The 20,600-nt window shown below is 48.3% G+C and overlaps 4 protein-coding genes across 7 annotated transcripts; 2 read left to right on the top strand and 2 right to left on the bottom strand.

The window, feature by feature from the left end:
* Positions 1 to 1,498: 1,498 nt before the first annotated feature.
* Tmod4 (tropomodulin 4) lies at positions 1,499 to 5,978 on the top strand. The gene is made up of 10 exons (XM_028789663.1): positions 1,499 to 2,106; positions 2,361 to 2,523; positions 2,667 to 2,823; positions 3,266 to 3,382; positions 4,031 to 4,120; positions 4,334 to 4,464; positions 4,550 to 4,657; positions 5,007 to 5,150; positions 5,343 to 5,487; positions 5,860 to 5,978. Exons 2-10 carry the CDS (start codon positions 2,401 to 2,403, stop codon positions 5,880 to 5,882), a joined length of 1,038 nt encoding a protein of 345 aa, XP_028645496.1. The 5' UTR covers positions 1,499 to 2,106; positions 2,361 to 2,400; the 3' UTR covers positions 5,883 to 5,978.
* Scnm1 (sodium channel modifier 1) lies at positions 5,672 to 10,594 on the bottom strand. 2 transcript variants are annotated; one of them, XM_028789664.1, is made up of 7 exons: positions 10,432 to 10,594; positions 10,143 to 10,213; positions 9,795 to 9,883; positions 9,596 to 9,690; positions 9,222 to 9,310; positions 7,102 to 7,296; positions 5,672 to 6,649 (listed from the first exon to the last, which is right to left on the bottom strand). In XM_028789664.1, the coding sequence occupies exons 1-7, from the start codon at positions 10,480 to 10,482 to the stop codon at positions 6,550 to 6,552; spliced, it is 690 nt and encodes a 229-aa protein (XP_028645497.1). In that variant the 5' UTR covers positions 10,483 to 10,594; the 3' UTR covers positions 5,672 to 6,549. The 2 variants fall into 2 exon arrangements, with proteins under 2 accessions (XP_028645497.1, XP_028645498.1); XM_028789665.1 differs by having other exon boundaries at positions 6,620 to 6,731; positions 10,432 to 10,593.
* Positions 10,595 to 10,674: 80 nt separating this feature from the next.
* Positions 10,675 to 16,243, top strand: Lysmd1 (LysM domain containing 1). Of its 2 annotated transcripts, XR_003714193.1 has the most exons (4): positions 10,681 to 11,589; positions 14,396 to 14,748; positions 15,135 to 15,836; positions 15,953 to 16,243. XR_003714193.1 is itself a non-coding variant. In XM_028789829.1 (3 exons), exons 1-3 carry the CDS (start codon positions 11,410 to 11,412, stop codon positions 15,271 to 15,273), a joined length of 672 nt encoding a protein of 223 aa, XP_028645662.1. In that variant the 5' UTR covers positions 10,675 to 11,409; the 3' UTR covers positions 15,274 to 16,243. The 2 variants fall into 2 exon arrangements, 1 of the variants encoding a protein (XP_028645662.1); XM_028789829.1 differs by having other exon boundaries at positions 10,675 to 11,589; positions 15,135 to 16,243.
* Positions 16,242 to 19,082, bottom strand: Tnfaip8l2 (TNF alpha induced protein 8 like 2). Of its 2 annotated transcripts, XM_028789831.1 has the most exons (3): positions 19,010 to 19,042; positions 17,953 to 18,065; positions 16,242 to 17,259 (listed from the first exon to the last, which is right to left on the bottom strand). In XM_028789831.1, the coding sequence occupies exon 3, from the start codon at positions 17,228 to 17,230 to the stop codon at positions 16,676 to 16,678; it is 555 nt and encodes a 184-aa protein (XP_028645664.1). In that variant the 5' UTR covers positions 17,231 to 17,259; positions 17,953 to 18,065; positions 19,010 to 19,042; the 3' UTR covers positions 16,242 to 16,675. The 2 variants fall into 2 exon arrangements, with proteins under 2 accessions (XP_028645664.1, XP_028645663.1); XM_028789830.1 differs by lacking the exon at positions 17,953 to 18,065 and having other exon boundaries at positions 19,010 to 19,082.
* Positions 19,083 to 20,600: the final 1,518 nt, after the last annotated feature.

The following is a 20,600-nucleotide window of genomic DNA, read 5'->3' as shown; positions in this document are numbered from 1 at the left end:
TCTGCCTTCGCTTCCAAAGTGCTAGAATTAGTCTTGACTGCCACACTGTGTCCCTAGGCCTTTTTATAGTTTGATAGCACTTGTTTTTTTCTTTTTTTTTTACATGTTTGGGTGTTTTGCTTGCATGTATGTGAACACCATAAGCATACATGTTGTACATATAGACTGGAAGATAGCATTGAATCCTCTGGAATGAAGTTACTGACAATTGTAGCTGCCTTGTTGGTGATGGGAATTGAAGCCAGTTCCTCTGGAAACTACTGAGCCATCTCTCCAGTCCCCCTTTGTGTGTGTGTCTGTGTGTGTGTGTAAAACATAAGTACTTGCTAAATCATCCAGGCTAATTTCAGACTCCTGAGCTCAAGCAAGCCTTCCACTTCAACCTTCCAAGTGCTAGGCCTAGAGGTGCAAATTACAGTTCTTGCGTATTCTTTTTTAATAGCATATATTTACAAAGTAGTGGGCTTAATAAAGATGCCTTCATTCAAGTCTATCATATTTTTATTATACTTACCAAGGTTATCCAATTTAACTCTAGTAGTCTGTCGACTAAAGTTAAATACCAAAATTCTTACACTCTGTGTATGTGTGTGTGTGTGCGTGTGTGTACACGTGCCAGGTGGTGTGCCTATGCAGAGGCTAGGCAGTATCGTCTGTAATTCTACCTATCCCTTTGAGACAGGCTCTCTTTGTCAACCTGAGCTCATGTTTTCTAGGCTATCAGGAGCCAGCAAGACCCTGATGTTCCTGTATCTGCTACGCTTTTATGTGGGTGCAGGGACCTCACAACTGTGCAGCAGTCTGACCACCTGAGATGTCTCTAGCTCTCCACCCTTCCTTCCTTCCTTCCTTCCTTCCTTCCTTCCTTCCTTCCTTCCTTCCTTCCTTCCTTCCTTCCTTCCTTCCTTTCTTTCCTTTTTGGTTTTTCAGGACCTAGTTTCTCTGTAGCTCTGGCTGTCCTGGAATTTTCTGTGTACACCAGGCTGACCTTGAACTCAGAAATCTGCCTGTCTCTGCCTTCCAAGTGCTGTGATTAAAGGCATGTGCCCTCTCCCCCTTTAAAAAAAATTTTTTTTTTAAAAAAACTACAAGGCTTTGAGCTCACCATGCAGTTCAGGCTGCTGTCTTGTAGCAGTCCTGTCACACCTACCAACAGTAGGAGTCAATTGATTCTCCACTGCAGGACTCTGCTTTCAGGAAAAGAGGTGTCATGGCTGATACTGGCCACTAGAGGCTCTCAGGGCTGGGCAAGGTATGGGGTCTGTGTATATGTGATCTCCCACCACTCCCCACCTGGCCAGAGCTAAAATAATAAAATGCTGAGCTCACTGTTCCCCCACGCTCCCCCGGCACCAGACTCCTCCTGCTGACCGGACAGTGCCCCAGTAGAACAGACGGACCAACTGACAAGGGGAGGTGAGAGGTGACCACTGGGACTGGTAGGTGGGAATGAGGGGTCTTAGGGGGTGAGAGCCTGGTGGGAGATGGCAGAGTGGGCCTAGGGGAAGTGAGCTGGTATGTCTCTCTCTGCTGTGTCCCGCTGTGTATGTTTCTGTCTTGACTCTGTAGCTTTGTTGTCAGTGTCTCACACTCAAGAGCACCTTCCATGTTAAGCATGGTGTGTATTTAGAGCTCAGAGTGTGTTTTTCACACTGAAAGGTTGTACAAGTTTCAACACCCCACCTCCTCATTTAGAAGACATTTTTTTTTTTTTACCCAGGGTTCCAGTGTCACCTTTCTGGTGACAGATTATGGGAACCAAATGCCTTCTGAGGCCACACTGCCCTTCCCCCAATCTGGAAGTGCCCCAGCTTCTAAGCCTTAACTTTCCCTTCCGATTTAGACTTTTAGCAAACACAGAAAGTGAGATGTTGGTCCTTTACAATGAAGGAGGAAGTGAGGGTGTCATAAGAGGCGACCACTCTATTGCAGCCAAGCCTCCTTGCTTACCAGTTTCCAACAGGCCTGGGTAATGGGAAGAGAGGAGGAATTTTCCTGAAGCTCTCTGCCACCCCCACCCCCCTACCTTTCAATAGGAACTGGGCATGGAGCCAGCTGTGCTGGCAGGGCCTCCAGCAGCTGTGTCAGGGCAAGAGACGGTGCCGGGTAAGGTTGTAGGGGAGGGTGCTGCCAGGATTTCTCTATCACACTGTGGGTGGACAAACCCAGCCTGGAGACTAGAATCCCCATCTAGAATGGCTGGGAAGTGCAGGGACTGGGAGGGAACTAACAGTGAACTATCTGATTTCCCAGCCCCGTAGACTCTAGCCTCCAAGGTATCTCAGTCAGTGTTCTAACTATGGCTGGACTTTTTGTGCCCTCAGTGTCCACGTCCAACAACTTTTCCCATATCCCCCCAGGCTGTGAGTGTCACACCGTGGGGAGGGGGTAGGGGCCACCATGTCATCCTATCAGAAGGAACTGGAGAAATACAGAGACATAGATGAAGATGAGATCCTAAGGACTTTGAGCCCTGAGGAGCTAGAACAGCTGGACTGTGAGCTACAAGAAATGGATCCTGAGGTAGGAGCACAGGGCCCAGGGCATCCCTTCATATGTGGGAAGGAGTAAACACTGGGTGGCTGAGAACAGAGCCTAAAATCCCAAAAGGACCAGAGAATATGTCTGGAGAGTACCTGATTTGTTCCCCAAAACTCATCCCTAAGAACATGCTCCTGCCAGCTGGACTGAGGCAACGCGACCAGACAAAGAAGAGTCCGACAGGGCCACTAGACAGAGATGCCCTATTGCAGTACCTGGAGCAACAGGCGCTAGAAGTCAAAGAGCGTGACGACTTGGTGCCCTACACTGGCGAGAAGAAGGGTATGGGCACCTAACATCTATGCCCCACAGGAGCCAAACGGTTGTCTCTTGTGCCTCCTTGTTGGCCTCCCTCCCTGCTTCCAGAAGCTATCTGTCAGGGACTCAGGTCTTGGACAGCTGTGTGCTAATTTGTTCTCTTCAATTTTTTTGATTTTTGAGATAGATTCTCCTTTGTAGCCCAGAGGTTAACCCTGAACTAGCAGTCCTACTACCTTAGCTTGCCAAATGCTGAGATTACAGACATTTGCCACCACACCAGTCTGTAGTCTTCAATTCTTAGGAGGGATGAAAGGACCAAAGAGTCCTGCACATATACAAAATTTAGGCTTTCTGATGTACACTGGTGATTTAGTCTGACCCCATATGGAAAAGGTAAAGAAGGTAGAGCTGCCATCTTGGAAGAAATTACCTCTACCTGAACTGTCTTTCATCTCTCTATCAGGAAAACCCTTTATTCAGCCTAAGAGAGAAATCCCAGCACAGGAGCAGATTACGCTGGAGCCTGAGCTGGAGGAAGCACTGTCCCATGCTACAGATGCTGAAATGTGTGACATTGCAGGTGAGCAGCTGCGGGATGTTGAAGAAGGGAGGATGGGGCTTGTGGCATCCTAAACTTGACATAGGACATACGACTAGGAAAGGCCTAAACCAGGACACAATGTCGAAGAAACCTTCCGGCAGTAGTTTCTCTTTTTTTCTTTCTCTCTTTCTTTCTTTTTTTCTGAGACAGAGATTCTCTATGTAGTCCTGGCTGTACTAGAACTCATACTGTAGACTAGACTGGCCTCAAGCTCACAGAGATCCACCTGCCTCTGCCTCCTGAGTGCTGGGATTAAAGGCATTCACTTACATGGCCCAGGCAAGGATTTTTTTTAACTTTTCTTCTTTGCATGTACATTGGCTCATCTAAGAGCAGCTTTACAGGGATTGTGAGGGCAGATGAAAGTGGAACTGTTCTGTCTGAAACTGGCTGAGGAGCTTCACTGTAGATCACCTCTCAGGGCTTCTTAAGGGCCTTCTGAGCCCTCTCATGTTTTAGAAGTCACTGCCACAGCAGGTTTATGGAAGAGACTCCTGGAGCTGAGGGAGGTTGAGAAACTCCGCAAGAGTGGAAGGCCAGGCTCTAAAACTGCTTTAGCAGAGGGAGGCAAGAGGCAGGGCTGCGCAGACACCTCACCTCCTGTGCCCCTCTGCTTACTCTCACTAGCGATCCTGGGCATGTACACACTGATGAGCAACAAGCAATACTATGACGCCATCTGCAGTGGAGAGATCTGCAACACCGAAGGCATTAGCAGTGAGTGTACTAGGAAGCATGGCCGCCCTCACCCGAGCGCTCTCCAGAGGCAGTGAGTGTACTAGGAAGCATGGCCGCCCTCACCCCTGAGCGCTCTCCAGAGGCAGGCCAGTGGCTAAGAGGTTGCAAATGGTGCATGAAGGTTTAGAGGACCAATGGGGAGGTATGGTGAGGGATATGTTGGGGTTCCCTTTCTGCTCTGTTCCTCATCAGGTGTAGTACAACCTGACAAGTATAAGCCAGTACCAGATGAACCCCCAAACCCCACAAACATTGAGGAGATGCTAAAGAGGGTACGAAGCAATGACAAAGAGCTGGAGGAGGTGAACCTCAATAATATCCAGGTATCTGAGTCCCATCCCCTAAAAGAAACTGGAATAGCTACTGACGAATGAGTCCTTAAGTCTACCATCCCTTGTGCCCCCTCAGGACATCCCAATACCTGTGCTAAGTGACTTGTGTGAAGCAATGAAGACTAACACCTATGTCCGGAGCTTCAGTCTGGTGGCCACAAAGAGTGGTGACCCCATCGCCAATGTAAGGCTAGCGGACATCCTCAGTCCTCTTCTCAGACCCTGGCGTGCACCCCTGGCAAGGGCTGTCTTAAGGGTCACACTAGGAAGTGTTATCCCCTGATGTTTTCTTATGGCAGCCCTCAACCTCCCTACTGTTACTACTCTGGCTCACAACTCTTGTAGGCTCGAGGTCATTTCCCCCTAAATAAGCTGCTCTAATGCTTTCCATTCCACCAGTAACTTACTCCTCCTGCCTCAGTTCCTCAAGTAATTTCAAAGAGTTGCTTCCTCCTGCTCCCCTTCTGTCTCTCCACAGTCACCTGTGGGACTGTCCCCTTTCCCTAACCCTAACATGAGTCCCTACCACCCAGGCGGTGGCTGACATGTTGCGCGAGAACCGCAGTCTCCAGAGCCTGAACATCGAATCCAACTTCATCAGCAGCACAGGGCTCATGGCTGTGCTAAAGGCAGTTCGGGAAAACGCTACTCTCACTGAGCTCCGTGTAGATAACCAGGTCAGCATCCCTTTCCCCGGCCTTCATTCAGATAACACTCATTGAGTTTCTCTATGGACAGCTTATTGTCTGAGGGAGGGGAGCCAAATCAGGACTCTCTACAAGCCTCTTTAACTTTCCAGAGGCCCATGGGCCAGGGTGGTTAACTGCCATACATGTCTGATGGCTTTCATCCCTCCATCCATCCTCCAGCGCCAGTGGCCCGGTGATGCAGTAGAGATGGAGATGGCCACCGTGCTCGAGCAGTGTCCGTCTATTGTCCGCTTTGGGTACCACTTTACACAACAAGGACCACGAGCACGGGCAGCCCACGCCATGACCCGGAATAATGAGCTGCGTGAGTAATTGCAGACCCCGTGCAGAGGAGAGGGCAGGTGCTGAAATGTGTAGATCTCGAAGGCATATCTGGTGACAAATGCTTGGGTGGTGGCAAACACATGTGGAGCTGAATATCAGGGGGACAAAAAAGTCTTTCACCCCCAGATCCACACCTACAGAGTGTGTGTAGGGGCTTGGCATGATTGTACCTCTAGAGTTCTTTTATTTTCAGGTGTGCATTCTTGACTGTTTTGTCAACATGGAACAGGCCCATCAGGTGGCCCAAGGCAGCACCTTATGAGTCTGCCCAAGGAACGGGAAGAAACACACCCTTGCCAAAGCAACAGATGGAGCTCTGTTTACCGTTCTTCTCTTCACTCTTCCTTTCCAGGTCGTCAGCAAAAGAAGAGATAACATCACCCTTCCTTTTACCAACAAGAGATGAGAGCCTGGGACACATAGATCCTCATCTCTCTCCTTTCCTGTAAATAAAATCCCTTTTGTTCACGCCGCCTGTCTCCTTGCCTGGATTGGGGTGGGAATCTTGGCGCTACCCTCCAAGGGTTACTGCCAGTTCATCAAGAGATTATTTATACTCTGGGGATCAGCAGGCAGGGAGGTTCAGGTTACCAGGAGGAGGGGGAGCTCTGCCTGTCGTGTTCCCCATAAATCTGCCAAAGGCTTTAGTCTCTCCACAGGGTACTCAGCCTCAGTCCTCTTTGACAGAGGTGCAGACAGAGGTGACCAGAGCCCCTTAGTGCCTATCCACAGTCCACATGTGATCTGTGAGAAAAGGACTCAGAGTGAAGGTGGGGAAGGAGTCAGACTCCATGAAGGGCAGCGACCTCTTTCTGACAGACTTATTAATAGGGCACCGTGCTGAATGCAGCTGACGCTTGGCAAGGTTTTGAGAGAAAGTGGGGGAGGGGGCAGAAGTATGGGGAGCCATGTACCTTGTAGGGAAGGAGTGGCCAGCCTGAGAAGGAGCAGACTTGAAATGCTAAGATGGAACAAGAATCAGTGTGCTCCCCGGACCCACTGCAGTTTACTTGTAGGACAAATGGGAAAGGGCGTATTATTACTAGTCCACAGGAAGATCAGGGGGCTCTTCCTCATCAGAGTCAAACTCAACATTTTCATCTTTTTTCCATCGACCTTGTCCATCTGGGACCCATCCAGAGCTGCAAATAGGAGAGAAAAAAAAACTGGTCGGGGAAGAGGTTTATGGAAAAGCTTCATGGTGCTGAATTCCATCCCAGGAACCTATAGGGTAGAAAGAAAGAACCACGCCTGAAAGCTGCCCTCAGAATTACATAAGTGTGCCCCTATATAAATAAATAAATAAGCAAATAAATTTTTTTTTTTTTTTTTTTTTTTTGGTTTTTCGAGACAGGGTTTCTCTGTATAGCCCTGGCTGTCCTGAAACTCACTCTGTAGACCAGGCTGGCCTCGAACTCAGAAATCCGCCTGCCTCTGCCTCCCAAGTGCTGGGATTAAAGGCGTGCGCCACCACTGCCCGGCGCAAATAAAATTTTTGAAGAACTTACTGATTAAAAAAAAAGCAGTTGGATTGGTCTGAAAGGGAGGGGGGAGGGAGGAGGAGAAGAAACCCGAGGAACGAGATCGTGCTCACCTTCGAAGGGTGAGGTAATGGTTCAAGACTCGTCGTTTTGTGGGGCTCATGGGTGCAGAGGCCACGGGAGCTGCTGGGTCTTTGGCATCTGATCTCTCCCTAGGCTCAGGTTCCTTACTGATCTTTGCACTCTGGAGTTCGACCTCTGGAGTTGGCAAAGGAGAACTGGAGACACACGGAGCAGGGGCTTCTGGTCTGGGCCAAAAAGAACCAAAGCCTGTAAAATCAAGTAAAGGAAAGCAGTAGCTTCCCCATGCCTCCCAAGCTCTAAGAGAAATGCTTGAAATTGATTTCCTTTCAACTTTTGTTTGATATTTGAGACAGTATTTCTTTTTTTTTTTTCTTCTTCTTCTTCTTTTTTTTTTTTTTTTTTTTGGTTTTTTGAGACAGGGTTTCTCTGTGTAGCCCTGGCTGTCCTGGAACTCACTCTGTAGGCCAGGCTGGTCTCAAACTCAGAGATCCACCTGCCTCTGCCTCCCAAGTGCTGGGATTAAAGATGTGCACCACCACTGCCTAGCTCCAGTTCCTGAGATCTTAAATATTCTACATATGAAAGACTTTGAAATTAGGAACTTAAGAAAACTTGGGGCTGGAGAGATGGCTCAGTGGTTAAGAGCACTGGCTGTTCTTCCAGAGGACCTGGGTTCAATTCCCAGCACCCACATGGCAGCTCAAAAGTATCTCTAACTCCACCTTTGACACTCTCACACAGACATATATGCAGGAAAAACACCTATGCACATAAAATTAAAAAAAGGAATTTAAAGAAAAACTAACTTAATAGTTTGTAATGGCTATTCTTGGTTGTCAAGTTGACTATGCCTGAAATTAACTACAATCCAGAATTGGAGGGCACACCGGTGATCTAGATCTTGAGGCTGGAAGACACAAGTTTCTGACCTTGATTTTGGCATGGAGATCTTTCACTTACTTGCCAGAACATCTTTGGAACCTACTTCTACACAAGACCAGCTTAAACAACTAGCCTCATGGGACTGAGCAACTACTAGATTCTTGGACTTCCTGTCCACAGCTGCCCATTGTTAGGTTAGTTGGACTACAAACTGTAAGTCACTATAATATATTCCCTCATTATATCAAGACATTCCATAAGTTCTGTAACTTTAGAGAACTCTAATACACAGTTCTAAGTTTTTTTCTTAAGATTTCCCAAAGCCGCTGGGCAGTGGTGGCGCAGGCCTTTAATCCCAGCACTTGGGAGGCAGAGACAGGTGGATTTCTGAGTTCGAGAGTTCGAGGCCAGCCTGGTCTACAGAGTGAGTTCCAGGACAGCCAGGGATACATAGAGAAACCCTGTCTCAAAAAAAACAAAAAACAAACAAACAAAAAAAGATTTCCAAAAGCCAAGCATAGGAGTGTTCACCTTTAATCTCAACACTTGAGGGGCAGAGGCAGGCAGATCTCTGTGAATATGAGGCCACCCTGGTCTAAAGAGCAGGGTTCCAGGACAGCCAGGGTTACAAAGAGAGACCCTGTCTCAGTAACAAACAAAAAAGTGTACCACCATGCCCTGCTAATGTTACTATTCTATCTTTTTTAATGTACTTATTTATGCATTTTTTAAAATACAGGAGTACTCTGTCTGCATGTACATCTATATGCCAGAAGAGGGTGTCAGATCCCTTCACGGATGGTGGAGAGCTAGCACGAGGTTGCTGAGAATTTGAACTCAAGACCTCTGGAAGAGCCCCCTGTATTCCTAACCACTGAGCCATCTCACCAAGCCCTAATGTTACTATTTTTAAGTAAGATTATGGCACAATTTTCCATTTCCTAAAATTTTATTTTAAAATAATAAAGCATCATTATTTTTTGTTTGTTTGGTTTTGTTTTTGAGACAGAGTTTCTCTGTGTATCCCTGGCTGTCCTAGAACTCACTCTGTAGACCAGGCTGGCCTCAAACTCAGAAATCCACCTGCCTCTGCCTCCCAAGTGCTAGGATTAAAGGCGTCCACCACCACTGCCTGGCTAAAGCATCATTTTTTAAAAGCAACATTTCCACAAAATTACTATTTCTCAGAATATAACTTGGAGAGTAATAACTTAAAAGCCATCTACCTTCCACCCTTTTCCACTCCTGGCTTTCCCATCCCACCTACCTGTGCTTCCTCCGGCAGCAACTATTATAGTGGGGAGCTCTGTGCAGAGCATTCTGGGTGATTATTCGAGTCTGGGTTAGCAAAGGAGCCTGGTGATGAAGAGAAGAGACAGAATTAGAGCTGTTAGAAGCAAAAGTCCCTGGCCGGGCAGTGGTGGCTCACGCCTTTAATCCCAGCACTTGGGAGGCAGAGGCAGGAGGATTTCTGAGTTTGAGGCCAGCCTGGTCTACTGAGTGAGTTCCAGGACAGCCAGGGCTACACAGAGAAACCCTGTCTTGAAAACAAACAAATAAAAAAATTTAAGAAGCAAAAGTCCCCTCAAGCCTGTTGTGTGCAGTATAGCCCTGTCTAAACAACACCTGATGCCCTCTCACCTCAGCTTTGCTTTCTGTCTTCAGTTCATTCTGCTGTCTTGGATTTTGCTCTGTTCCCTTGCCTGACTGCTTTTTGCCATAGAAAAGCTTCAGACCTGAAAAGAAAAGCGAGGAATGAGAAGCACAATGCCTGGTGGCTTGCCAAAATTTCAAGAGTTTATTCTCTATCCCCCGCCCTCCCAATTTCTCTTATACTTACTGGACAGATGCTTCTTGCCTGCACGGTGGGCTGTCAGCATGGCCAGGGTGTCTAGTACTGGGCGATGGGGGCAGATGGCACAAGCAAAGCTAGAGAAACACGAAGAGAAGTGAATGATAAGTGTGTGTGTGTTGTGTTCGAGAGCCTGCGGTCGGGTTGTTCTTGCTATGGTGAGTAGGTCTTACTTCTGTCACAGCACTCAGCTAACTCCCAGGTTTCCCGATCTCCACCCCTTCCATTTCACCTCAAGCCAAAGAATCCTACTATACTCCTGAACTCCTTAGAAACAAAAGTTTGTTGAGCCTCTGATTCCCGAATCCCCAGGCTTGATCCACTCTTCGTTCTCACCGTCCATCCCGCAGCATCAGTGCCTCATCCTCAGGGATGTAACTAGCCAGCAAGTCGCCAACTCTCCGTTTCTGCAGGGTGCAGGATAGGAGAAATGAGTAAGAGGGACGGATGGAAATGAAATAATATGGAGAAGGAGTCAAATGACACGGGGCCATGCAGATCACAGAGTAGAAGAAGGGGTCACCACTCAGTTCTGGTCCCCTAACTTCCTCCCCTAGATGTCGTTAGAGCAACAAAACAAAACAACAGAGCGGCTGAAGGTGATCAGACCCTCACTAGGGCTTACTTTGAGCACATTGAGCTGACTCCAGTCGTCCCCTTCCCTCTTAAAAGACATCGCGACTGTGAGAATATGATAAATTCTCCTACGCCTACTTCGCTGCTCCTTTGGGCCACCGTAGGAAGAGTAAACAATCGCCTTCTCTACTTCCGGTTTCTTTCTGGTTGAGTCTGTATTTCCGGCGATGCTTTTTCACGCATGCATCGCGCGAGCCGGAAGACCCGCCTCCAGCACCCTGAGGGGGCTTGCATTTCCTATGATACTTTGAGGACGCTGTGCCTTTTGGGAAATGAAGTCTTTTGGTTATTTATTTTATTATTTTATTTTTTTGACGAGGATACCGCTCACCTGGACCCAGGCCCTCGCATCTCGAAGGATCCAGGTGTTCGGAGACCCAAGATCCTATATGTGGAGCCGGAATTTCAGAGTGGGACCCTCCTGATGTGGAGCGAGGCTTCGGGGATCTCAGTGGACTATATACTGCAAACTCTTGTAGTCCACAGACTCGTCCTCTTCAACCACAACCTACCTGGGGTGGGCCTTATTTGGAACTGAGAGGATGTGGGGGCTCCCGGCGTCCCGACTGTTGGATGTGGGGATACACTGAGGGAAGAGTGTTGATGAATGTGTCTAGGGTTCAAAGGTCAGAGATCAGGCTTGCGAGGAGTTGGGGAGGGGGCGTCGAAAGTCAACCGGGTCAGCGACTGACAACTCAGGGAAGATATTTCTGGGTAAGGGGCTTGAGGAAAGAGAAATGTAACCGGCCTGGCAGACTTCTTAAGATACGGACTGTAACTCCAAGCTCTGTAAGAAGCAGCAAGAGGAGGTCGATGAATTGTAGTCTCTCGAGAGTGGGGAGACTGAAGAAAGACGAGAGAAGAGAGAGCGAGTTCTCTGAATATCCATTCCTTGGGTTCGGCCATCACTGTTGGTTACTTAGCTGGGCTTTCCTCAGTTGTGACCCTAGGTCTTGGCAGTGAGGAGATGGCTTCTCCCTCTAGACAGCCTCCCCTCGGGGGGTCAGGGCTGCTGCATGGGAGCCGTGCTCGTTCTTATGGAAGCCTGGTGCAATCATCCTGCTCCCCGGTGAGAGAAAGACGCCTAGAGCATCAGTTGGAGCCTGGAGATACCCTGGCTGGATTAGCACTCAAATATGGGGTGACGGTGAGTCTTCCAGGATTAAGATAGTCCCCAGGAGAAAGTGGGTGACCCTCTAAGCAGCCTCCCCTGATATTATTCAAATTATATTATAGTCTCTTTTTTTCTTTCTTATTTTGTTTTCACGTTTCAGTGTAGCACTATTGAGACAGATCAGACCATCCCAGTGGGAGGAGCAGCTCCTGTGGATTGTGCGGGAGGTGGGTGAGGGGGCGGGGCTTACAGCCATTAGCCGGACCTTGTGTACCTATCAACTTAAGACTGATAAACTAGTTTGATCAAGGTCAATCACTTGAATGTTAGAGTAAGGTTTCAGAGGAGTCTGACTCTAAAGACCATACTATTAGCCATGAGGGGAAGGGGGGGGGGATGTAGTGACTAAACCTTTACAGCAGGTAAGGAAGGGCTGACTGTTAGTAGAACTCCTAAGGTGCCTGTCTGTAGTTCTTTCCACTCCAGGGCTGTGTTTTCTTTGTGCAGAGGCACAAAACAAATACCCTCTACATACTTCAAGTATTTCAGGTCATTCCTAGGATAGGTTTGATGGGCATAAAAAAATCTTGCATTAAAGTTTCAGCCTTCTTGTGTATATCCTGTTTTACCACATACAAACAAATGTTGGATTTAGACAAATCCCCGTGCTGCTCTCCCTAAAGCATAGGCAACCCTTTCTGGAGACAAAGCATACGTTTGTCAATGTGCTTGTGTAATTTAAATTCTCATGAGGAGTAGAGAAGAAACCCTGGTGTAAAGAATATTCACAAGGTGTGGGAGATCCAGAACTATTAATGTTTGCTTGGAAGTGGGAGTAGATATTACTTGATGTGGGTTTTTTTGGTGGGAGTGGGGGCTGAGGGGAGGGTGGATTTTCTTGTTAGTATGGCCTGGAACATCCGGTGTTCTTACATAGTGACTGCTGAGATTAGGAGTGTGACAACCACACTCTGAGGGGCAGGTTTAGGAGTACCATCACCATGAGCCTTGAAGACCTAGAGACTTCCCCCTCTGTGTTCCCTACAAATCTGTGCCGTCCAGTTGCTTGTATCCTTGTCTTCCAGCAGTCTACAAGCTCTTTAAGAGCTGAACTCGTTTCCTTTCAACTTTATGCCTCTAAACTCTGGCATAGTCTCAATCACATGGGAGTTTAAAAGATGATTGAAAGCTGCCAGGGCATGGCAGTGCACCCCTTTAATCCCAACACTCTAGTGGCAGAGACAAGGGATCTCTGAGTTCAAGGCCAGCCTGATCTACAGAGTGAATTTCAGCACTGCCAGAGCTATATAGAGAAATCCTGTCTCAAAAAAAAAAAAAAAAAAAAAAAAAAAAGAAAAGAAAAAAGTCTGAAAGCCAGGCTTGGTGGTCTAAGCCAGACTGATGTTGGTCCTCAGGACACTAAGTCAAAGGGATACAGAGTTCCAGGACAACTCCACATATAATAAGACCTAGGGAACTGGAGTTGAAAGTGTAGTTCGGTGGTAGAATGCAGAAGAGAGACAGGGCTAGACACTTCCTGTGGGGGTTAAATAGACACAGTCCTTGAATCCTCATTTGGATTCAACGAGGAGCCATAGGAAGTTGCTATGCCAGCTAGAGGGTTAATAGATTCCTTTTTCTAGATATCAAGAGAAAGATATGTGGGCACGAAAGAGGAAGAACAGTTACATGTGGCGTTGGTGGGCGCGAGTATGAGACAGCATATGTGAGACGGTTATTTACTTGTTATTGGAGGTCCGCTAGGGGTCCAGCCTAGGTCTGTACACACTAGGCTAGCGTTCTACTATGGAGCTACAGCTCTAGACCACCAGGATTCATTCATTTATTTTATTATTATCCAAGGTCTCAGTATGTAGTTTAGTTGGCTTCACACTCAGAGACCTGCCTGTCTGTTTCTGCTTTCCAAGTGCTGGGATTAGAGATAGGCACTATTAGCTGGGAGTAGTGGCACATGCCTTTAATCCTAGCACTGGGGGGACAAAAGTGGTGGGGGGAGAGGGAGGCAGAGGCAGGTAGATCTTTGAATTTGAGGCCAACTTGGTCTACAGAGTGAGTTCAAGGACATCCAGGGCTACGCATAGAAACCTTGTCTCAAAAAAAAAAAAAAAAAGCAAAGCACTGTCATACTTGGCTTAGCTTTTTAAATATTATATTTACAATTTATTTTTAGTGTTTTGTTTACATGTATATCTGTGTGCCATGGGGATGCCTGGTGCCCATAGAGGTCAGAAGATCACCTGGAACTGGAGTTACAGACTGTAGCTGTCTTCAGACACACCAGAAGAGGGTATTGGATCCCATTACAGATGGTTGTGAGCCATCATGTAGGTGCTGGGAATTGAACTCAGGACCTCTGAAAGAGCAGTCAGTGCTCTTAACCGCTGAGCTGTCTTTCCAGCCCCCACCTCAGTAGTTTTTTAAAATGTGAAGGTATCCTAAGACTAAAAAGTATGAAAATTATAAAACAAGATTAATATATCACCTCTTTGTATTTTAGCTAGTTTTTTATGGAGTCAAATAAAATTGTACAGTTACTTTAAAACTTTAGGTTGGTGGCCTAGGAAGATGGCTCATCTGGTAACTCAGTAGTGCTTGCCACGAATGCTTAAGAAACCCTATAGCAGCCTTCAGGCCCTGCCCCCAAGTACATGTGTCTTCAACCACACACACACCAATAATAAAAGTTTGGGATACTAAGCCAGAACTGTTTTGAGAGTCGCCTGGCCCCATGGTGAGAGAGAAGGGGAAAGCTGTAGGTGTTGTTTGGTTGGTGAAGTTTACTGCCAGACATTGATTTTGGCTGTTTTTTTTTTTTAAGATGGAACAGATTAAGCGTACAAACCGCCTTTATACTAATGACTCCATCTTCCTGAAGAAAACACTCTACATCCCCATCCTGACAGAGCCCAGAGACCTATTTAATGGTTTGGATTCTGAGGAGGAAAATGATGGAGAGGAAGAGGTACGCCCAAGTAAAGATGAGATTGGTTCATCTTCAGGGAAGAGGAAGGATCAAAGGTCAAGCTCAGGTCGGCCCAATGTCAAGCCTCAGCAGGAAGCCTCCACACCTAGCCAGGACCTTTCTGCCTCTGATTTCCTTAAGAAGCTTGACTCACAGATCAGACTGTCAAAGAAGGCTGCTGCCCAGAAGTTGAGGAAAGGGGAAAGTGGGTGAGTCTCCAGCTGCTCCCTGTAACTCCCTTCTGAGACCCCCTTCTTTTAGCTAGTCACAAACTAATGGGTAACCAAAGTGTCTGGTGTGGCAAGTGCATGCCTTTCTCCCCATGTGGTCCCCAAAGAAAGAAAGAGCCAGTGGCATCTGGAATGGGGTAAGGTGGTGGGAAATAGGTTCTGTGGATTCTGTGTTCTCACTCACTAGTGTAAGGACTGTGAAGAAGCATCAGGAATAAGAGCTTTCCAGAAGATACTGAGACTCCATCCAACTTGTGAAACAAAGGAAGGCAGCCCCTATCCCTCCCCGCCCCCACCTACTCACTTGGTCCACTCTCAGGTTCTTGCCTTGATTCGGTGCTCTGTTTCCCTTCCCTCATCTGCAGGGTACCCGAGGAGGATACAGGTCTCTACCCTAGCTCCCCTCGGATGCAGCAGCGAGCAGTCCTAGGTCCTGTGCCCCTCACCCGGACATCTCGGACCCAGACACTGCGGGACCAGGAGGATGAAATCTTCAAACTCTGATGTCCCCAGAACTGATAGCAAAGGAGTAGCTCGAGGGAGGAGAGGAGTGCGAGGTGAGGCTCAAGAGCAGAGCTCCCCAGCCTGCCTCACTCCTCTCCAGCCATCTTGCCCAGCCTCTTTGTCAAGATTTCCTCAGCTGGGGACACTTTGGCAAGCATAGGGGCTGGGAGAAGACCTCTTTCCAGTTCTTGGGCTGAATCTAAAGTAATCCTTTAGATTCAAAGACTCTTTTAAGCCCTCGCTGTCCCTTTGACCATTCCCTGGCTTTAGAGCAGGGAAGCAGAGACCCCTCCCCATCTCCAGTGATCTTACCTAATTTATTTGGTGCTATATTGAAGTAATATTTATTTGCTATGCCTAACTCCTTTCTCCTCTTAACTGAGAAAAAAAAGGGGGGGGGGATTTCCATATCACTGAAGATAGGGAAGCCCAGAACTGTAGGTGAAGACGGGTGCTGCTGGCCTCTCCCACCTTCCTATCGAAGCATGTTACCGAGGCCAGAGAGTCCGTGAAGCTCACCACAGAGAGTGGCAGACTGCGCTGAGTCTTTCCCCACTACCAAGGTAAAGGGTAGGGCTCAGCTGTAACTGAGAATTCCCTACGACTCTTTCCACCTCTCGGCTCTAAGAGAAGGCTGTGGGTACTGACTAAGCACCCTTCTTCCCACTCTTCTCCTCAGCGCCTGGTGGGGCTAAGGAGTGGAAGATGCTTTGGATTCGAGGACAGTTACAGAAGTGTCTGTTACACACCCTAGCCTGCCTATGCCTTGCTCCTTACTTCCTGTTTATCTGTAACCTGTACCTGGTCTGCAGTACAGTTTGTCTCTTGTAGGCATGGTGGCTCAGTAGTCCCAGGAGTCTGCTGTCTCCTGTTGAGGAGTGGGGCCAGGTGAGATAAGTGGGGTGTCTAGACGTCTCCTCCATGTTTAGCCCGAGTATGGAGCTCGAGAGATTAAACAGTGAGCCCTGTGCACGTGTTAGTGGTTTTATTTTCCCTGTGCCTCCCTTCCCCCAGCTCCTTCTAGAAGCTCTGGATGTCTGTATGTATCCAAATGCTGCCTCCAACTCTAGGAGATCCAGGGGGTCCCCTTCCTTGGGTTTGTGGAGGAGGATCCCCTGTCCTGGGCGGCCCTCCTGGGAGAAGCGGATCTGAGTTTCACTTCTTCTTCAGTCAGCTGTTTCCTTTACTGGAACTGGATGGAGAACCACTCACTCACTCACCTCAGTCTTACTTTAGTCCACCAGCAGTTCGTGGGTGAGGGCGGCCTCGGTGTCAATAGCACTCTTGGGAGAGAATGAAGCCAAGGGATTGAGAAGCATTTGTGCAGGGTTAGAGAGCCCGATGTGTCATTTCCCAGTCAGTCATTTTGCCAAAAAAGTCCAGTGTGCTGAGCTCCGGAGCCTCAGAGCCTCCCCTCGTCTAGCAGCTTCCGGAGCCCATCACAGATCTTGCCGAGGTGCTGAGTGAAGTCAGGCCCATAGAGGGCAGCGAGCAGGTCAGGGTCAGAGTAGTGGTCAAACACGTGTCTGATGCGGTCATGTGACTTGGGTGTGAGGTGGTGCTCCACCAGCTCCAGCAAAATGTCCCGGCACTCGATGAGCAGACCTGCTAGCACAGCAGCCTCAAAGGTGAAGTCCACCTCCCCAAAGCTCAGTGCGGTCATTGCGCCCTGCCGGAGCTTCTGGCGGAATCGCGTAGCCAGAGCCAGCTCCCCAGGGCCAAAGCAGCCACTGCGGTGCAGCACGGCCACCTTGACGGCTACCTTGATGAGGTCTTTGATCACCCGTTGTGCCTTGGGCCGGCTGTGCGTGTATTCTTTAGAGACGCGGTAAAGCTCATCTAGCACCTCGCTGCTGGTCTCGTCGATAAAGAGATGCGCCACGGACCGACCAGCCATCTTACTCAACAGCTTCTTCTCCGCTTGTAGTGCCAGACTCTTTGAGCTGAAGTGCTCCATGGTGCTTGGGGTCGGTATGTGGTCAGTCACTAGAAAAGGCAACAGGCTTCATGAGAAAAAAGGAGAGAAATGGCTTTTCCTCATCTCCACTGCTCTGCCTGCTTTGTCTTCCCTCTCCCCTGGGCCCCTCCATCCTGTAGGCCTTGCTTCTGCTTTTTCCCTTTAGTGCTGTAAACAAGACATCTGCGTCTCCAAAACAGCCCGGAGGAGCAGGGAGAGCTCTGGCTGGAGGAGTGTGGGCATAGCTGGAGTCTTAGGGCAGGAGGCTGTTCGAGGGTGGAGAGAGGTGCACAGCGTCTCTCTGTGTTTCCAGGCTTGAGATCCAAAGCTCATGTCAGTGAGGGTACTATAAAGTCTTAAAAGAAATGAGAGATATAGGGTCCCCAGAATCTTAAATAGAACATTGGACTTTTTGTTGTTGTTGTTTTGTTTTTTTGAGAACCGACTGTTTGCCAAGTGCTTGATATGAACTGCCTCAGTTTACCAACTACATAAGGGTGATAGCCTTATTTTACAGTGAGACGTCTCCATGCTAAAGGAATTATTTTTTGTTTTTGTTTTACAAGACAGGGTTTCTCTGTATAATCCTGGCTGTCCTAGAACTTGCTCTGTAGACCAGGCTAGCCTCAAACTGAGATCTGCCTGCCTCTGCCTCCTAAGTGATGGGATTAAAGGTGTGTGCTACCACCTCTGGGCAAGGCTTAAGGTCTTAAGTAACTTGCCTAGTAAATGATGAAAACTGGCTTCAAGGAGCGGGAGAGATGGCTCGGCTCACAAACAGATGCTCATGATCACCTATAACTCCAGCTTCAGGGAGACCCAACACCTCTGGCCTCTGCTCACACATATACATAATAAATAACAGAAACAAATTGTGAGGAAAAAAACAGGCTACAAGTCAAATAATCCGTCCAAAGTCACTCTCCAACAGGGAGTGCTGCCAGTCACGGCCCGCTGAGGGTGGCTGGGGTGGCAGTAGTGGTCTCAGGCTGACTAGACCGAGCAGAGGGTTTCCTAGTGGTATATCCTGTGCCTAAGGACAGGGTCTTCTCGACGTGGTCCTTGACTGTGCTGCTTCTGGTTGTTTTGCTTCTTACTTCCCCCTCCCCGGCTCTGCAGGATGTGGCTGGTGACCGCAATGAGGAGCAACCTCACCCTCTCCCTCAAATGAAAATAGGAGTGTGCTCAGAGGGAGGATAGCGGGGGGCCTCTCTCCCGCACCGGATCACTCCAATGGGAACCTGCCATCTTGATTTTTTTCTGCCTTACCCCCTAGACGGTCCTCCACAGTGGAGGTGACTGTTCCATAGGAGCCCGCATTCCTTCCCAACTTGTCCTCCCCTTACCCAGCTCTCCATGGCCCCTTTTGCCATCTCCAACTAGGTCCCCAGTCCTCTCAGGGTAACTATGTCACTCGCTCTTTTTGTCCCAGTCTCTAAGTGACCCCCATGAACCTCTAGCCTAGCTAAACTTTCACTTTTGAGTCCCCGTACTTTCATGTCCGAAGATACTCTAGATCTCTAAATCTCTTCTCATAGCCCATGTGCACCTCCATCCCTCGTCTCTGGACTCAAACCCCATCCCAAGCCAGGCCTCGCTCTCAGATAGCCTTGCCCCACCCACTAAATACACTAAAATGGTTCTGGGGAGACAGGGGGAGACCCAAGAATTCTACAAGCGAGAGTTTCACAAAATGGAAAGAAAGGTGAGGGTGAAAGGGTCGGGATATCCCGTCAATGTCACCGCAAAACCCGCCCTCTGTCATTGCCAGTCTCTCACCTGCTCTGTGCTGATTGCCAGCCTTGCCTTGGATGTTTCTGAGAGCTAGCAGAATGGAGAAGCTCCTAAGAGGCCCTTTGGTCTAGCCCCACCCCAAGCCCCGCCTACCTACTCTCCACCTCCGGTTCATCACCACTGACACCAAGAAGTCCAGTGTCCCAAGAGCAGCCTAGAAACAAGACAAAGGTCAAAAGGAATGGAATTCTGTAGGAAGCACCAACTCTGAAGTGGCAACGACGGATCACACACCTTCACCCAAACGGTCTGCTTCTTTCTTGCTGCCTAATATTCTTGTAGTACTGAGAACCATACAGAATCCAGATTTCAATGTGGGAGTCAGTGAGGGAAGAACTGAAGATCATCGAGTAGATAAGTAGAACAGCATTATACAAGCATCTTTAGGCCCTTGAAGATAAGATTGTAACAGACTGCCCCAGCCTTCAGTACCGGCAGGAGGTAGGTGCCAAGGTTAGGGCTGCTGAGCCATACGTGACCAGTAGGTGTCAGCATCGAGCCAAAACGCTAGAGGACCGAGTATAGCGCTTAATAGCATTGAAGGGCCTGGGAAATGAGGGCAGTCTACAGTAAGGCAAAACTACACCTTTAATCTCAGCACCCTGGAAGCAGAGACAAGCTCTGAGTTCAAGGCCAGCCTGGTCTACAGAGTGAACTCCAGGCCAGCTAGGGCTGCATAGTGAAACTTTGTCTTGGAAAAACAACCACCTATAACTCCAGCTCCAGGAATTCCAGTGTTTTCTTCAGGCCTCCAGAGTCACCTGCATAAATACGGCCCACGAACATACATTTGGGCACACACAGACACACAAATCTTTAAAGGAGCTAATTATACAGCTTTCTTCAGCACAGGATGAGAACCCAAAAAGAGGCCTTGGGATTCAGCAATTTAAAAACTGATTTACTAGGCAGTGGTGGCACATGCCTTTAATCCCAGCACTGGGAGGCAGAAGCAGGCGGTTTTCTGAGTTCAAGGCTAGCCTGGTCTACAGAGTGAGTTCCAGGACAACCAGGGCTACACAGAGAAACCCTGTCTTGAAAAACAACAACAAACTGATTTGACGGCCCCCAGAGAGCTGGTTCAGTGGCTTATTGATCTTCCAGATGACCTGAGTTTCATTCCAGCACCTATATCTGGTGACTCATAACCACTAGTTAGTTCCAGTGGATCTAACACCTCTGGTCTCCTTGGATACCTACACGCATGTGAAATAAACATACATATAGGCAATAAAATCTTTAAAAACATATTTAATGTGTGTATGTGTGTATGTGTGTGTGTGTGTAGACAAGAGGGCAATTTCTGATGTCATCCTCAGGAACCTGGTCTGGATCACTTCCTTTGAGGCATAGTCTCACTGTCCTGTCTCAGAGTTTCTTTTGCCACAGCATTGGGGAGGCAGAGGAAAGCAGATCTCTGTGAGTTCAAGACCAGTCTGGTGTACATAGTAAGTAATGAGTGATTGCTAGAACCTATCTTCTGGAACTCACCCTGTTGACCAAGCTGGCCTCAGATTCACAGAGATCCACCTGCCTCTGCCTCCTGAGCGCTGGGATTAACAGTGTGCACCAACAC

This window comes from Grammomys surdaster, unplaced genomic scaffold (genome assembly GCF_004785775.1).
Source record: "Grammomys surdaster isolate TR1022 unplaced genomic scaffold, NIH_TR_1.0 125849, whole genome shotgun sequence".
NCBI classification, from domain to species: domain Eukaryota; kingdom Metazoa; phylum Chordata; class Mammalia; order Rodentia; family Muridae; genus Grammomys; species Grammomys surdaster.
This window is presented reverse-complemented; position numbering and strand designations above follow the sequence as displayed.

Coding starts and splice junctions, on each gene's coding strand:
- Tmod4 (XM_028789663.1), top strand. CDS start 2,401: ATGTCATCCTATCAGAAGGAACTGGAGAAATACAGAGACATAGATGAA. Junction 2,524..2,666: donor TACAAGAAATGGATCCTGAG/GTAGGAGCACAG, acceptor CTCATCCCTAAG/AACATGCTCCTGCCAGCTGG. Junction 5,151..5,342: donor AGCTCCGTGTAGATAACCAG/GTCAGCATCCCT, acceptor TCCATCCTCCAG/CGCCAGTGGCCCGGTGATGC.
- Scnm1 (XM_028789664.1), bottom strand. CDS start 10,482: ATGTCTTTTAAGAGGGAAGGGGACGACTGGAGTCAGCTCAATGTGCTC. Junction 9,311..9,595: donor AGACAGAAAGCAAAGCTGAG/GTGAGAGGGCAT, acceptor CTTCATCACCAG/GCTCCTTTGCTAACCCAGAC. Junction 7,297..9,221: donor TGCTGCCGGAGGAAGCACAG/GTAGGTGGGATG, acceptor TTTTTGGCCCAG/ACCAGAAGCCCCTGCTCCGT.
- Lysmd1 (XM_028789829.1), top strand. CDS start 11,410: ATGGCTTCTCCCTCTAGACAGCCTCCCCTCGGGGGGTCAGGGCTGCTG. Junction 11,590..14,395: donor CACTCAAATATGGGGTGACG/GTGAGTCTTCCA, acceptor TTTTTTTTTAAG/ATGGAACAGATTAAGCGTAC. Junction 14,749..15,134: donor TTGAGGAAAGGGGAAAGTGG/GTGAGTCTCCAG, acceptor CCTCATCTGCAG/GGTACCCGAGGAGGATACAG.
- Tnfaip8l2 (XM_028789830.1), bottom strand. CDS start 17,230: ATGGAGCACTTCAGCTCAAAGAGTCTGGCACTACAAGCGGAGAAGAAG.